The 17,810-nt window shown below is 42.5% G+C and overlaps 1 protein-coding gene across 4 annotated transcripts in view; it reads right to left on the bottom strand.

The window, feature by feature from the left end:
- The window catches only part of TMEM117 (transmembrane protein 117), a 440,409-nt gene that overhangs the window by 396,292 nt on the left and 26,307 nt on the right, over positions 1 to 17,810 (bottom strand). For 3 of the 4 annotated variants that reach the window (XM_073619948.1, XM_073619950.1, XM_073619949.1), the window contains exon 2: positions 9,417 to 9,712. The exons of the other annotated variant lie outside the window; for it this stretch is intronic. In XM_073619948.1, coding sequence (XP_073476049.1) covers positions 9,417 to 9,712 — 296 coding nt within the window. The remainder of the gene's footprint in view (positions 1 to 9,416; positions 9,713 to 17,810) is intronic. 4 annotated transcript variants of the gene reach the window in all.

Raw genomic sequence — 17,810 nt, 5'->3', positions numbered from 1 at the left:
GGACAAGGTGTCTTTTTTCTCAACTAATCTGCCCAATTGGCCACCAAAGGAAGACAGATTGAACTGCCTCACCTTTGTCATGATTTTTAGAATAGTCGGCCATAAGGGCCACCAATTCTTGACCCTGAAACATGGCCACTGGGTACACCCAAAAAAAATGCAAAAATGATGTCCTATGTGATCAGAACAAAGCAAAAGCACCAAAGACCAAAAATAAATACAATTAAATGGTCAAGTTGGATGGTCAAAAAAAGGGGGAATTTTTTGGGGTATTTGCTACCCTGTTCATAAATCTAAAAAAAAGATTGAACACCCAACTAGACCATAAAGGTTGCCAACATCCCTGGAATTGAATATAGCAAAAATATCCCCAAAGGAATGGGACTTTAATGGCAGCACAGAATAAAAAGTAAAATCATTTATTACAAATTTTATGCAATATACCAACCAGTGTACATCAATACCAGTATTACAAATTCATTAAAAACAAGATTACCTACCGACGCGCAATTTCACTTAGGGACCAATTGATTCAAAGTGAATTTGTGGGTGAATTTTGGAGGGATCCATGTAAGAGACTGGGCACATTTACATGTGGGGGGTGTCCAATGTCAACAATTTTATATGGATATAGAATAATTCTGCGCTACCCCAAAAAAAGGGACACAGAAGCAGCCAACACGACCAACAAAGTGCAAAACAGTAAAACAACAAAAAAGTGTTGCGCTGAACAATGTCATATAAAACTGTAAATAAGTCAAATAGACAATAAAAAGGATCAATTATATCTGTTTAGAGCATGTAGTCCTCATGTAAACATTAGAGATACATAGTCTGTATAGCAATGTGTTAAACAGAATATTGAAGAATTATGTAGATATCTCGACTAAAAATCCGCTCACTACCACCAAGAGTTGAGGAGGCTTACCAGATGAGGTGGACCCAATGGGGCATACGCCGGATTGGGTCGGACAAGGCTTAGGTGGTGAGTGGCTGTGTATACTCCGAGAAGGATGCGGTCTCACGGGTTTGTTGTATTCATCCAAATTATACCAGGAACTTGGGAGGTGTACGTAATCTCCCGGATGTGGGAGGTCATGTAGATCTTAAGGAAGTGATGGGGTGTTCCGTATGCAAACCCCTCAAGGCAACATTCCGTGGACCAGAAATTGATGTGGAAGGATAGGGAAAGAAAAGAGGGGCCACATAGTGTAAATCCAAAAAACAAAAAGTATTTATTTGAAATAAAATAGATGTACACTCACATGTAAATCCAAAATTAAAAACAGCGCTGTATGAGAAAAAGTGGCGACAATGGGGTCCTGTCCGACGCGTTTCGTCCTCAAAGACGTCATCTGGGGGGTCCCCCCAGATGACGTCTTTGAGGACAAAACGCGTCGGGCAGGACCCCATTGTCGCCACTTTTTCTCATACAGCGCTGTTTTTAATTTTGGATTTACATGTGAGTGTACATCTATTTTATTTCAAATAAATACTTTTTGTTTTTTGGATTTACACTATGTGGCCCCTCTTTTCTTTCCCTATCCTTCCACATCAATTTCTGGTCCACGGAATGTTGCCTTGAGGGGTTTGCATACGGAACACCCCATCACTTCCTTAAGATCTACATGACCTCCCACATCCGGGAGATTACGTACACCTCCCAAGTTCCTGGTATAATTTGGATGAATACAACAAACCCGTGAGACCGCATCCTTCTCGGAGTATACACAGCCACTCACCACCTAAGCCTTGTCCGACCCAATCCGGCGTATGCCCCATTGGGTCCACCTCATCTGGTAAGCCTCCTCAACTCTTGGTGGTAGTGAGCGGATTTTTAGTCGAGATATCTACATAATTCTTCAATATTCTGTTTAACACATTGCTATACAGACTATGTATCTCTAATGTTTACATGAGGACTACATGCTCTAAACAGATATAATTGATCCTTTTTATTGTCTATTTGACTTATTTACAGTTTTATATGACATTGTTCAGCGCCACACTTTTTTGTTGTTTAACAATTTTATATGGGCAAGACTAAACTTAAATTCCAGCTACGAGCCTCTAGACATATAACATCAATGAAAAAGGCAAACCCTGAGCTCCCTCTGGGAAGGCATGTCATCAACAAACATCAGGGTAAATTTCCCAGGATTGAGTTTCTGATTTTGGATAGCCCTAGCCCGAGGGGTGGGGATTGGAAAAAAAGAACACTAAGAAAATAAAGTTCTCATAAGAGGGCAGGCCATGGTAAGTGACTATCACAGACCCTGTTAAAAAATGACAACGTTGTCGTTAAAAACATGGGAGCCGTGGCTATGCATACCACATAGAGACACCAATCACCACTCACAGACACTGATGGTATAGAATTAATTCAAATATTCAAAGCAACTGCTAGTAGAAATCTATAGACCAATATTCAGAGGCGTGGTATATCGGGAATGTGGGTGTGTGTAGACGGAGAGAATAATGAAAGTCCATTGATGGAACTGGTTCAACACGGTAAGTTGATCAAAGAGGGCCCGGAACCAGCAAATATTACCCAGGGGAGACAGCATATATAGCCGGCAAGCTAACCTATATGGATAAGTCAGTCATAGGTATAGGCAGAGTAACAGCGGTATTTATGGCAGAAGCAGCAGGGGGAGTGTTAACAGCTAGAGGAGCATTCTTAGTAATGTAGATTGAAGCGATACATCTCTCACCAGCTAAAAGACATCTAGCGTCCTCAGACCGCAGTAATCGACCCCAGAGGATGACTAGGAGTGTTAGTCCATCTTGAGTCACATTCCTGCCAAAGGTTAATGCCCTCGCTGTGTAATATTCGCCGTATATCATAACCATGCAGGTTTGGAAAAAGCCGGTCATCAGCTGTTCGGTCCCTGCTGACACTCCATCCACAGTAAGCACACGGTTCCGGAGTGATGTGCCGACACACACTGCTGACGCGTTTCACCAGCCAATGAACGCTGCTTTCTTCAGAGCAGGGAGGAGTCCGTGGATCAGGTTTCAATAGACAGGGCATTAGATAATGTAGTTACTAACTATTACCACCAGATGTCATCTAAGGTCACCTCTCATTACGAACATTCAGCAAAGGTAATAAGAAAAAAAAAAACTGCAATTGGTTATGTATGATCGATCATGGCCTATTTAGGTATTTTAAATAGAATGGCGACTAAATGTTAAAGGCCACTTTCAATATTAATAGATACTGTAGAGACCTATATTAGAGACAGGTGTACATATATTCCGATAATAGGGAAAAGAACCAGCCAATGCATTTTCTTCTCCAGGAAGGGCTGTAAACTGCATTCAGTATTTAACCCTTTAGGGACCATAGAATCCAAATAATATGTCCACATATTTTCCTTCTGGAGGAGAATAGTATCAAAATCACCACGTCTGGCAGGCAGATTTAATCTGTAAATTCCTTTTACAGTCAGGCCCTTTGGATCACAATTGTGGAACTTGACAAAATGCTGAGGGATCGGACATTCATCATCCTTCTTTTTAATACCAGCAATGTGTTAGCCAATCCTTATGCGGAGAGCACGTTTTGTTTTACCTATATAGGTTTTAGTGCATGGACATGTAAGCACATAAATAACCCGAGTTGTTGAACAGTTAATAAACTGTTTATTCTTGTAATCTTTTCCTCCACGTGGATTGGCGAACACATTGGTCTGGTGTACATACTTGCAGATATTGCAGTGTCCACATGCATACATACCAGAAGAGGGTCTAAAGCTGGTGAGCCAGTTCTTACTAGTTGTACGAGTATACTCAGAGTGAACCAAAAGATCACCAAGATTATGTGATCTTCTGGCTGTCATGAGTGGTCTAGGGCTCACAAGGTTAGTAATCAATGGAGCTGATTTTAAAATGTGCCAGTGTTTCTCAAGGATCCCCTGGACCATTTTCCACTGGGAACCATACCTGGTAATGATCCTAGGGAAATTCTGCTCACTGTTTTCCAGACGTGAAGATTTTGATGTAACAAGAAGCTCATCCCGTTTTTTTAAAAGAGCTTTTTTCTGAGCTCTTTTAAGAGAACGATGAGAATAACCTCTCTGTCTGAACCTCTGGTACATCTCGCGTGCCTCTTTATGGAATTCTTCCTCCTCAGAACAGTTCCGTCTAATTCGCAGGAACTGTCCTGTGGGTATTCCATTGATCAATAGCTTAGGGTGAGGGATTGGAACAAGGTCCTCCTGCAACGTGAGACCCGCTGGATGCGGACCTTGGTGCAACCTCACCCCCTGGGCTCAATGAATTATTAAGTTATAGCCCTTTATAGACCTTTCCTGGAAGGTTTTTCATCGGGCGGATGTGAGAAGGATTGAAAGATTTCTTTCTGCTATATGGTTTCCTCCCTTTTCCACTTTTTCATTCCTTTTCCCATTTTCTAATTTTCAATTCCAGACTTTCCATTTTTTTATATGATTTATTTTTTACTTTGTTTAATTAATTTATACTTGTCCCAGGGTATTGATTATGTATTCATTTCTCATTATGTCATATGTCTGTATTTATATGGATTTTTGGTTTTCCCCTGGGGGGCCCTGTATTTGCGGACAGATTGGGGGCAGCTATGTTGCTGGGGTACCCTTGGTGCGCTCAGCTTTTTCTCGCCCCACTTGGCTGCCTACTTGTGTCGGTGGGCTTTCACTGCAGGGCGTTGCTCCGTGCGGCTTATCTTTGATGTGCTGTGTCCCCGAGGGGGTGTCCTGCAGTGGTGGCTCGGGTTTTCCCCCTGCGTGATCTCTGTGATGCTATGTGTTTGAGATGTGTGCCCCAATTTCGCCCACGCCTATACTTAGCTGTGGCTTAGTTGCTACGCAACCGGGTCATGCCATTTCCCTATTTGCCTTTCTGCAAATGCGTACTCGAGATTTGGAATAATCCGGCCGCTCTGGTTGTGTATGTCACGGTGACGTCATGACGATACGACACCGGTTACTTAGCGACGCCGCACTTGACGTCACTGCTGTGAGTGTATTTAAATCCACGCTAGATGCGGCTTGTTGTCATTGCGACATCCGATGTGCCATGGGCAATGCTTCGCTCAGTACTATCCTTGTTTGACCACATGCTCCTTTTTTAAGGTGGGTTTTGGCTTCATGCGTGGTGCATTGTGATACCTCCTCTTTGTTTACATATCTTTATCACTTACTATAACCAGGTAATTCCTTCTGTTGTTTTCTATAGATTACCGCCTATTGAATAGATGTGTATCTAGCAGATCCATTTGGGAGGGCTATCCACTTAGTCTCCCTTTTCCTATATATTGTTACAACTGTATGTCCATTCCTATTTGGACTATATGAGGTATGAGATGGTTCATGTGGTAAATTATCTTGTTTGTATCTTTGTTCTATTACTTGATTATATTATTACTTAGTTACTTAGTAACTTTTTGTCTATATATTTTTATAGATTCCCTATCGAACCAACCGACTATGGTAGTATTCGCACACTAGTTTCCCTTTGGGATCCCCTTTGATCACTGAAATTGGGTGGATCAGTGTGGACAGGCGGGGGCCAACGACCGACCCCATTATCTTTTCGATCTTGGGGCGGTGGATATGTGATATAGTTGCCAATATGGTTCCAGCAGTGAGATTTTCATGGTGACCTGTTCTGGGTATGTCCCCTTTTTGTAATTACCATACTGTGTGCTCCTCAATTAAAGCTATTCCTTAGACCGATGTATATAATATGTTACTTAATATGTTCAAAATTTGATTTCATTATACAGTATGATTCGATTCGATTCCATGACCTGCCCCTGATGAAGGGATATTTGTACAGCCCCGAAACGCGTTGGTCCCCCTGGATTATTACCATCTACCCCATTGTTTTTAATGAATTTGTAATACTGGTATTGATGTACACTGGTTGGTATATTGTATAAAATGTGTAATAAATGATTTTACTTTTTATTCTGTGTTGCTGTTAAAGTGCCATTCCTTTTGGGGTATTTTTGCTATCTTCAATTCCAGGGATGTTGGCAACCTTTATGGTCTAGTTGGGTGTTCAATCTTTTTTAGATTTACATTATATATATATTCTTTAATAATAAATACATTAAAGGTTATATATTTTATATACTTTTTTTCAATTAAGACCAATTATGGATGAAGGGGATAACGATTCCAGAAACGTATTAACTCATGTTGACTCCTTGAGAGTTCAATTAACATGCCAACTGTAAAAAGATCTCTGTGGTATATTTTCTTCTGGACACAGGCACACCACACACCACACACCACACTAGTATTGTCGTGTGAACAGGGCACAAAGAAAACAATTGTTTTCTATGTACCCTTGAGTTGACAAGTTGATCCAGTGCATAAAAATGCTGATAAATAAAATTGCTTATGTATAGACAAAACTTGATGCTTGGTGCTTTGATATCTGTCAATTTTTGCAGGAGGCCCTAATTGCCTACTGATGAACACAATATGTCATGAGCATGCAGAGTAGGTCAGAATGGCTATAAATACTTGATAAAGAATAATTGTTCTTCAGCACTTAACAGTGCTACATGTCTGAGTCAGGGAGTGGCCTTTGTCTGTATTTTTTTTGGTTTTACTGCTTGACTCATGATCCACATATAACCCAAATGCCTGCTTGTGATTTGAAAAGATGTATCCAACCAAATTCAGCAATATAGCAGCTAGAACACAGATTTGATGGTTTTATAAAACCATTTGCAGAGCAGATATTGAAAATAAAATTAAATATTAAACCAACATAACCAGAGGTAAAACACATGAAAAAATTACTTTAGTAAATTGCTTGAATATGAGAAGAATCTGAGATGCTTTTGCTTTCACTTTCACAATAAATTGTATTGAGAAAAATGGCAAACATACAGTACGTAAGTACAAAAACCCAAAGAGGAAAATCACCAATAAAACCCATCTGTGGAGCTTTCTATTATTTATTAAAGCGGTTGTAAAGCTTTGTCTTTTAATTAAAAAAAAAAAAATGAACAAACAAGTTATACTTGCCTGCTCTGTGCGGTATTGCACAGAGCAGCGCCAATCCTCTTCTTCTGTGGTTCCCCACTGGTGATCTTGGCTCCTCCTCTTCTCTGTTTGCCATCATAGGAAGCCACTTCCTACAGTGGAACATGTGTGGGCTCACTCCTGAGGCAGGCTGTGTGCGTCCATAAGCACACACAGCTCAGCTTGGCCCCACCTCCAGCTCTCTCCCTACATGACAGCAGTGGGAGTCAATGGCTCCCACTGCTGTTTCTGAGCCTGTGAGAAGGGAGAGAGAATCAGCAATGCTACAGATGGGCACATCGCTGGATCAATACAGGACTCAAGTATTTAGGGAGGGGCGTGGAGTGAACAACTAGTGGAAGGCTTTTTACCCTAACCTCCCTGGCAGTATTCCCGAGTCTGGCTCGGGGTGGAATTTCAGAACCAAAAGCGGTAACCCCAAGCCAGACTCGGGATCGCATCGCAGGATCCAGGAAGAGCTTACATACCTTGTCCCCTAGATCCTGCGATGTCTCCCCGCAGTGTGAGCGGCTCGTCCCCCGCTCGATTCATCAGGGAGCCGAGCTCCGTTCCTTGCAAGCGTTGCGACGCACGGGGACGGAGAACGGCGCCAAATTCAAAAAGTGAAACACGACAGCGACAATTCTGCAACTGAGCAAATTTCAGTGTTTTTGATTTGATTACATTATTGAATAATTTTTATTATTATTATATTATTATTTGGTATAATTATTTATAGTTATTTATTTTATTATAATTTATGATTTCGTGTTTCAAACTTTATCATACCCGAGATGTCTACTAGACACTTGTTTGGACAGATTTAAGTGAGTTATTCCTAAGAATTACAGGCCTACAATATAAAACGCCAAATTTCCATGCAAAATAATGGTACCGCTTTCAGCATCAAAAATATGAAATAATCATACCGCCAGGGAGGTTAATGCAGGTAATGCATTAAAGTGATTGTAATGTCTTGTTTTTTTTCCTATAAAAATAACAAACATGTTGTACTTACCTGCTCTGTGCAGTTGGTTTTGCACAGAACAGCCCCGAGCCTCCTCTTTTTGGGTCCCTCTTCAGCTCTCCTTGCCTTCTGTTCAGTGCCCCCACAGCAAACAGCTAGCTATGGGGGCACCTGAGCTGAGTCACAGCTCCGTGTGTCCTTTCAGACACGGAGCCCCGAGCAGAGAGTTGTTGCCTGTGGCTCATTGGAACGCTGAGCTGTGGAGGGGCGGGGAGCGGCTGTCTCAGCGACTCGCTGAGAGGCTGAGACTGCCATCAGTCCATCTGATCTTGGTGATGTCAGCAGAGAGCAGACTTCAGTCCGCTCTCTGCTGAAAATGGGTCACAGGAGTGCAAAACGAATTGCACTCCTGTGACCCATAGGAGAAGTCCAGCCAAATGAGCTCAGGCTGGACTTCTCCTTTAAGATTAAAAACCTTCTGCCTTTACAACCCCTTTAAGGTAAAAAAAATAAAAAAATAAAAAAAAAACCTTTTGGCTTTACAACCACATTAATGTTTGTTTTTTTTTTGTTTTTGTTTTTTTTTTGTTTTTTATTCATCTTAAAACTAAACTTCAGGAATGCATCGAAATGCAAAGTTTGCATTACTCCACTGCAGCAACAGCATCACTTGGTCAAGAGTATACTCCTAGCCTGCTGATTGGATGAAGAAGGAGCAGCAGGGCAGTGGTGGGTCACCCATACATTTTAATAAATATGTACTGTAACTGCATTTTCTCTCAGTAAGGCCCCTTTCACACTGGGGCGGTGGGTGTGTCAGCCGCAAAGCGCCGCTATTTGGCAGCTAGCGGGGCGCTTTTACCCCCCGCTAGCGGGCGAGAAAGGGTTAAAACCCAGCCACGAAAGGGTTGCATACACCGCTCCTAAGATGCTGCTAGCAGGACTTTTGTCCTGCCAGCGCACCGCTCCAGTGTGAAAGTCCTCGGGCCTTCACACTAGAGATACAGGGCGCTTTGCAGGCGCTATTTTTAGCACTGTAGCGTCTGCAAAGCACCCCAGTGTGAAAGGGGTCTAATACATGTATTTTCATATCTGTCTGGAGTTCAGCATGAAGCCGTGGTACACAGTACAGTATACAACATACTGTACCTGGAACCTTGCTATCTGGCTTTGAATGTACAACGTATATTTTAAACCTGTATTTTTGAATTGGTAGGGAAAAATCAGAACTGTGTAAAATCTTACTATGGGTCCTCAAATTTACTACACCTACAATCTATTCAACATTTTGCTGCCTATCATTTATTAAAATAATCAACTGCAAGAATGCTTAAAGTATCCCATTAATAAATATGCGATATTATAGTAACAAAATGTATATATATATATATATATATACACACACACACACACACACCACTTACCAAATAAACGTTGGTGAAATAGGAACTTCCCAGCCACAAGGCCAACGATGATGGCAATAAGCCAAAGAAGGACTTTTAAAAAGTTCCAAGCTCCTCCCGGATATTTGGTCATTATAAATGAGAAGCAGTTCCCTACAACAATGACATTGGCTTCCGTCTGGCTGTGAGACACTGGATCCTCAGCAAATATTAAAAAATTGAAAAATGTCACCAGATAAGCGATTACTATGCGTGACCATGGATGCTGGAAGTAGTAACGGAAATTTCTACCCATCCTTGTGATCTTCTGTAACATCCTAATAAAACAGGAAAGTAATTTCTTCAGTATGCATTCATTTCAATTAGAGAAGCACATGCACACACTGCAAATTATTCTGAACAATACAGTATGTGTCCTGTTTTAAAAGCAATGACACAGATTACTTATTTTGTCTTTCTTCACTGGAGGTACCAAAAATAGGCTGTAATCTCTTCAGGGAAGGAATTAGCTGTTCCCAAATTTAATGTGATCATGAACCTTGTTAATATATTTATTAAAGAAGATAAGCCTTTTCTAAAAATCCCACGGTTATATACACACACACACACACACATGGAAGCTGATGCACTCAGAGAAAAGTACCAAAATGTTGCCATCTGCTTAAGCCGAATTCCTGAGGTAAGATCGCAAACTTAACGAAAGTTTGGGTGCCGAATCTGAACCCCAATTAAGTCAAAGGGAGCCAAATGTTATAAACAGTAATTGCCATTTCCCAAGTTAATAGGCAAGGGATTGTCAAACAAATGGCATGAGGTCTGGGCACAGCCCTGGCACTGTCCTGGAGAACATGTACCAAAGCCCCAAAACATTTTAAATATTTGGTTTAGTGAGAAGCAGTGATTCTAAAATTGCTTAAAAAGGGCAACATTCAAAATGCTACATTCCTTTAAATAACATGAGTGATGCCCTGAACCTGCCTGTGAAGCGGCAAATACATATCAGTCGCTTATCCTTGATAACTCAATACTCAAAAAAAGAAAAAGAAAAAAGAAAAAGAAAATAGGACTCTCCTCCAATATTTCCTTCCCTCTGGGTCTAGTATGAAATGTAAAGGAGAACCCTATTAAGAAAAAAAACTATAAAAAAGCATGTACCCTGAACATTCAAACCAGACCCTCATCTGTCAGCATGTAGCTTGGCAGGCCAGAAAAGGTGGAAAGGGGGGCAAATGTAAACCCCCCTCCCCCTGAACCATGCCAGGCAACATCATGTTGATGAGGAAAAGGGTTTGTTCCCCACAACTGCTCACCATTAATGGTCATGTCCACATTTGATACCCTGTCCCTTTGTTCATATTCCACAGCAGGGACCAGAAGCTGTCATTCACAGTGAGCAGCCATCAGGAGCAGAACTAGTTGGCATTTTGTTTTAGTTTCAACAGACTGGCAGATGTCATTTGTGGTTGACATGGCTCTTCCCTAGATGACGTGATTGACAGTGGAGTTACATCAAGGGACATTTTAGGTTTTTTTTTCTTTGGCTTTTTAAATAAAGAACTTGTCAAAAAATATGTCTCTATTTACACATTTTTTGTGAATAAGTAGGGGTGGTATGCACCCTTTATTAATTCACATGGGGAGATCAGTATCTGGGGTCCCCCTTACAGGGGGTTTTCAGATTCCAATAAGCCCCCACCCACAGAACCCCACAACCACCAAGCCAGGGTTGTGGGGGAGAAGCCCTTGTTCTAATTAAAGGATCACTAAAGATAATTTGTTATACTTACCTCCACTGTGCAGCTCATTTTGCATAGATTGGCCCTGAACCTGGTATTCTGGGGTCCCTCGGTGGCTGTCTCGGCTCCCCCCCCCTCCCCCGCAAGGACTCAACACCTTCATGCGAGCTCCCTCGCATGGTGTTGAATGCTTGCGGGCGCGCTCCCGTGATACAGCCGGCGGCCAAAGCCGCTCACTCTATCACTCAGCCCCACCCCCTGGCGCGCCATGTCATTGGATGTGATTGACAGCAGCGCAAGCCAATGGCTGCGCTGCTTTCAATCCATCCACTGTAACCAATCAACGGCCAGGCTGAGGGGCGATGAGGATGTCGGGGGCGAGTGCGGGACTTTCTAGGGGTCAGGTAAGTAAAACGGGGGGGCCGGTATTGTCGGATGTTTTTTCACCTTAATGCATAGAATGCATTAAGGTGAAAAAACTTTTACCTTTACAACCCCTTTAACATGGAGACAAGGTTCTTTGCAAGGAGGGTTCCCTCTGGAAAGGTACCCACCCCATGTTCAGGGCATGTGGCCTGGTATGATTCTGGAAGGGAGAGGGGCATGGGGTTACCATACCAGACCATTTAGAGGAACCCCCATGCCATTTTCTTTATTTTGTCTCTCCCCGGGTTGGCAGCTGAATGGGTCAGGTGGGGATATGTAACTGGTTGTTAGCATGCCAGTGGCCACTGGCTCCATAATGATCAGAAACCATGGACAGAAAGCTGTTACATTTATCAGTAGTAATAACACTAAATAGAAGCTAACTGTTTGACTTCTCACTACAACAAAAAGTTTGGTAATAACTAAATTTCAACAGTTCAGAGATTTGTCAAACAGGCAAACTAAATGTGTGTTTGCTGAACCTCCTCTGTACAGCTGATGTTTGGTCAGAAACAGACACTACCAACTCAGGAGGAAGGCTCTCTATGCAAATTCCTCAGGAAGTTGCATCAATCTAGATGAACATGAAAGTATATTCTGAGCAGGGATGTGCAGTCAGGGGAGGCAGGTGAGGCAGAACCCCACCTGCCATGAACATAAAAACAAAAAAGAAAACAATCGAGCTTCGACGGTCTTAGCTCGGCAATCTGGGGACATAGAGAGAGAATTTAGGAGGTGGGTAGCTGAAGTCCTACCCCACAACTGGTCCAAATTTGGGGCTCCTGTCACCTATAGTTCCGGAGATATGCGGCCTCTTGTGCAGCCTGCCAGAAGATACATACAGTGCGGTCCGTTTAACCACTTAAGCCCCGGACCATTTGGCTGCCCAAAGACCAGAGCACTTTTTGTGATTCGGCACTTCGTCGCTTTAACCGACAATTCCGCAGCCGTGCGAAACAAAATTGATGTCCTTTTTTCCCCACAAATAGAGCTTTCTTTTGGTGGTATTTGATCACCTCTGCGGTTTTTATTTTTTGCACTATAAACAAAAAAATAGCGTCAATTTTGAAAAAAAAAACACATTATTTTTTACTTTTTGCTATAATAAATATCCCCAAAAAATATATAAAATAAAACTTTTTTTTCCTCAGTTTAGGCCGATACGTATTCTTCTACATATTTTTGGTAAAAATCGCAATAAGCCTTTATTGATTGGTGTGCGCAAAAAAGTTATAGCGTCTACAAATTAGGGGATAGTTGTATGGCATTTTTATTAATAATTTTTTTTTTTTACTAGTAATGGCGGCGATCAGCGGTTTTTATTATGACTGCGACATTATTATCGGACACTTTTCCAGTGATTTTGGGACCATTCACATTTATACAGCCGTCAGTGCAATTAAAAATGCTTTGATTACTGTGTAAATGTGACTGGCAGTGAAGGGGTTAACCACTAGGTGGTGCTGTAAGGGTTAAGTGTGTCCTAGGGAGTGATTCTAACTGTGGGGGGGGAGGTGCTATGTGTGACACGACACTGATCACCACTCCCAATTACAGGGAGCTGTGATCAGTGTCAGTGTCACTAGGCAGAACAGGGAAATGCTTGTTTACATCAGCATATTCCTGTTCTTCCTCTGCGTGAGACGATCGTGGGTATCCCCGCGGACATCGAGTCTGCGGGACCCGCGATCACACACAGGTACGTGAATCTGCCTGTACGTGCCCTTCTGCAGACGTATATCGGCGTGAGCCAGTTGGCAAGCGGTTAAATACAAGCTGACACACTCCATTTGCAGCAGACTGAGAGGATGAGTTCACAGTGCCTCTCACTTCTTGTCAGAAGTACTGAGCTTAATTGACAACTTGGAGCCTCGGACCAATGGTAAAGCACCATTGGAACAAGCTGTCCAAAAAAAATGCTGCAGTGGAGGCTGTCCTCTCACTGCAGTGTCATAGAAGGGGGCATGTGTCTAAAAGACACATGCTCCCTTCCAGTCCAGCCCTCTTAATTAGAAGGAAAAAGCATGGGTTTATTGGTAAAAGATTTACACATAATCCCATATTTGTCTCACACAGTTAAGAGGGAGCATGAGAATCTGCTGCCTGCTGAAAAGCTACTGTTTTAAATCAAGCTAAATCATATATTATTATACTATGTTATAACATAATAATTCATTATTTATCTATTTACTGTGGAGATACTGGTTTGAAGTTATAACTTCAAACTTCAGTAAATGTATCTGTTAAGCCACCTGCTTGAGTACAGTTTTTGAAAACATAGTAAATTGCCTTAAAAACAATATATAATAATTATTTGTATATTACTTACTAATATTAATTAATCACTTGCCTACAAGGCCAATTCTGACACTTCTCTCCTACATGTAAAAATCGTCATTTTTTTGCTAGAAAATTACTCAGAACCCCCAAACTACACTTTGCTACAATGTAAAGTAGTGAGTGTACAGCTTGTATAACAGTGTACATTTGCTGTCCCCTCAAAATAACTCAACACACAGCCATTAATGTTTAAACCGCTGGCAACAAAAGTGAGTACACCACTAAGTGAAACTGTCCAAATTGGGCCAAAATTGTCAATATTTTGTGTGGCCACCATTATTTTCCAGCACTGCCTTAACCCTCTTGGGCATGGAGTTCACCAGAGCTTCACAGGTTTCCACTGGAGTCCTCTTCCACTCCTCCATGATGACATCACAGAGCTGGTGGATGTTAGTGACCTTGCGCTCCTCCACCTTCCGTTTGAGGATGCCCCACAGATGCTCAATAGGGATTAGGTCTGGAGATATGCTTGGCCAGTCCATCACCTTTACCCTCAGCTTCTTTAGCAAAGCAGTGGTCATCTTGGAGGTGTGTTTGGGGTCGTTATGTTGGAATACTGCCCTGCGGCCCAGTCTCTGAAGGGAGGGGATCATGCTCTGCTTCAGAATGTCACAGTATATGTTGGCATTCATGGTTCCCTCAATGAACTGTAGCTCCCCAGTGCTGGCAGCACTCATGCAGCCCCAGACCATGACACTCCCACCACCATGCTTGACTGTAGGCAAGACACACTTGTCTTTGTACTCCTCACCTGGTTGCCGCCACATACGCTTGTAACCATCTGAACCAAATATGTTTATCTTGCTCTCATCAGGCCACAGGACATGGTTCCAGTAATCCATGTCCTTGTCTGCTTGTCGTCAGCAAACTGCGGGCTTTCTTGTGCATCATCTTTAGAAGAGGCTTCCTTCTGGGACGACAGCCATGCAGACCAATTTGATGCAGTGTGTGGCGTATGGTCTAAGCACTGACATGCTGACCCCCCACCACTTCAACCTCTGCAGAAATGCTGGCAGCATTCATACGTCCATTTCCCAAAGACAACCTCTGGATATGACGCTGAGCACGTGCACTCAACTTCTTTGGTCGACCATGGCGAGGCCTGTTCTGAGTGGAACCTGTCCTGTTAAACCACTGCATGGTCTTGGCCACCGTGCTGAAGCTCAATTTCAGGGTCTTGGCAATTTTCTCATAGCCTAGGCCATCTTTATGAAGAACAACAATTCTTTTTTTCAGATCCTCAGAGAGTTCTTTGCCATGAGGTGCCATGTTGAACTTCCAGCAACCAGTATGAGAGAGTGAGAGCAGTAATTCCAAATTTAACACACCTGCTCCCCATTCACACCTGAGACTTTGTAACACTAACGAGTCACATGACACAGGGGGAGATAAAATGGCTAATTGTGCCCAATTTGGACATTTTCACTTAGGGGTGTACTCACTTTTGCTGGCAGTGGTTTAGACATTAATGGCTGTGTGTTGAGTTATTTTGAGGGGACAGCAAATTTACACTGTTATAAAGCTGTACACACTACTTTACACTGTAGCAAAGTGTCATTTCTTCAGTTTAGTCACATGAAAAGATAGAATAAAATATTTACAAAAATGTGAGGGGTGTACTCACTTTTGTGAGATACCGTACATATATATATATATATTTTTTTAGCAGACACCCTAGAGAATAAAATGGTGGTCGTTGCAACTTTTTATGTTACACGGTATTTGCGCAGCAATTTTTAAAATGCGTTTTTTTTGGGAAGAAAACTGTTTCATGTATATTAACTCATTCAATCCCAGGCACTTTCGCACCTTCCTGTCCAGGCCAATTTTCAGCTTTCAGTGCTGTCACTTTTTAAATGACAATCGCGCGGTCATGCTACACTGTACCCAAACAAAATTTTTAGCATTTTGTTCCCACACATAGCGCTTTCTTTTGGAGGTATTTGATCACCTCTGCGGTTTTTATTTTTTGCTAAATGAGTTAAAAATAAATGGGTACTGATGGGCACTCATAGGTGCCACTGGTGGGCACTGATGGGCAACACTGATGGGCACTGAAAGGCTGCACTGATGGGTACTTATGGGTGGCACTGATAGACGACACTGCTGGGCACTGAAAGGCAGCACTGATGGCTGGTACTGGATTTCACTGATAGGCATCACTGGTGGCACTAGTAGGCATTTTTCACTGGCACTGATTGGCAGCTGCCTGGGCACTGATTAGCATTTCCCTGGTGGTCTAGGGTTGCATACCTGGTGGTCCTGGACGGGCATCCGAGGGGGAGCTGCGCTGATAAACAATCAGCAGAGACCTTCCTGTCAGGAGAGCAGCCGATCGGCTCTCCTCTACTCACGTCTGTCAGAGTGAGGAAAAGCCGATCAACGGCTCTTCCGGTTTACATCGTGATTAGCATTGGACACGGCTGATCACGTGGTAAAGAGACTCTGTCAGAGACTCTTTACCTAGATCGGAATTGCGGTGTGTCAGACTGACACACCATAACAACGATCGACGCGATATCCTGAGAATGTCATATGACGTCCGTTCAGGATATAACAATCACTTTGCCAACGTCATTTTGCTATATGGCGGGCGGCAAGTGATTAAAAAAAACACTAAAGTTAGCCCGATTTGTTTTGTATACTATGAAATATGTTGCTACGCCAAGTAAATATATACCTAGCATGTCACGCTTTACAATTGCGCACACTTGTGGAATGGCGCTAAACTTCGGTTCTTAAAAATCTCCATAGGCGACGCTTTAAATTTTTTTTTACAGATTACAATTGGCACATATTACAACAGTTACATGTTTAGAGTTTCAGAGGAGGTCTAATACTAGAATTATTGCTCTCGCTCTAATGTTTGCGGTGTATGTAGCCTGTGTGTATGTGGCTGATACTAGCCAGTGCCTCACCAGCCACTCACCTCACCGCACGTCCCTGATTCTGAGCTGCACACTCTCGAACTTGTTGTTTGGCAAGGTTTTTGTTTGCAAAAGCCCTAAATCTATAGGATATGATTAGTAGAGGGAAGCAAGCTTTGGCTGTTAGTTTGAAAATCCATGTTAGATCAGTCATTACAATTCTTTGCTGAACAGTACCATGCACACTAGAGTACTCCTGCGGCAGTCTTTGTAAGGAGCTGCAGAAGACTGAATAGATTTTTGTTTAAGACATGTGAATAGCACCTTTGTTCATTTTCCATTTTCTGATATCTGAGACCAAATGACATTTTCTTGAAACCAGTGATACTCTGGGGTCTTAGATCTATATAATGTAGTCCAAGGCCATCAATGCATTTTCATGTACTAAGCAATTAAGTAGGGATGAGCTTCGTGTTCGAGTCGAACCCATGTTCGACTCGAACATCGGCTGTTCGATCGTTCGCCGAATTGCGAACGTTATGGGCCGTTCGCGCTAAATTCGTGTGGCGCGTCACGGCCCATAATTCACTGCGGCATCGCAGTGCATTGCTGGCTGATGATTGGCCAAGCATGCACTATGACCCGCATGCTTGGCCAATCACAGCGCTGTCAGTAGAGAGAGCTGTAATTGGCCAAAGCCAGGGTGGCTTTGGCCAATTATGGCTCAGGGGATTTAGTACACACCCCACACTATATAAGGCCGCCTGCACGGCGGCCCTGTGTAGTGTGTGTTCCGGTGTGCTGAGAGATAGAGAGAGAGAGAGACAGTGTCATTTGATTTGAGTTAGATAGATTAGGCAGAACAGTCAGTCAGTTAGCTGCACTTACAGTGTATTGTGTATATATATGCATCCCAGGTGTTGCATATATATATATATACACTGTATTCAGTTTAGCTAGATCCGTTCCTGTTATCTTCTATCTAGACTATTTACATTTAATGCAGTGCGTCCTGCTCACAGTGTTCAGCTAGATCCGTTCCTGCT

The sequence above is a fragment of the Aquarana catesbeiana genome, linkage group LG03 (genome assembly GCF_042186555.1).
Source record: "Aquarana catesbeiana isolate 2022-GZ linkage group LG03, ASM4218655v1, whole genome shotgun sequence".
Classification (NCBI taxonomy): domain Eukaryota; kingdom Metazoa; phylum Chordata; class Amphibia; order Anura; family Ranidae; genus Aquarana; species Aquarana catesbeiana.
The sequence above is the reverse complement of the archived record's forward strand: the minus strand, read 5'-3'. Positions and strand labels throughout refer to the sequence as shown.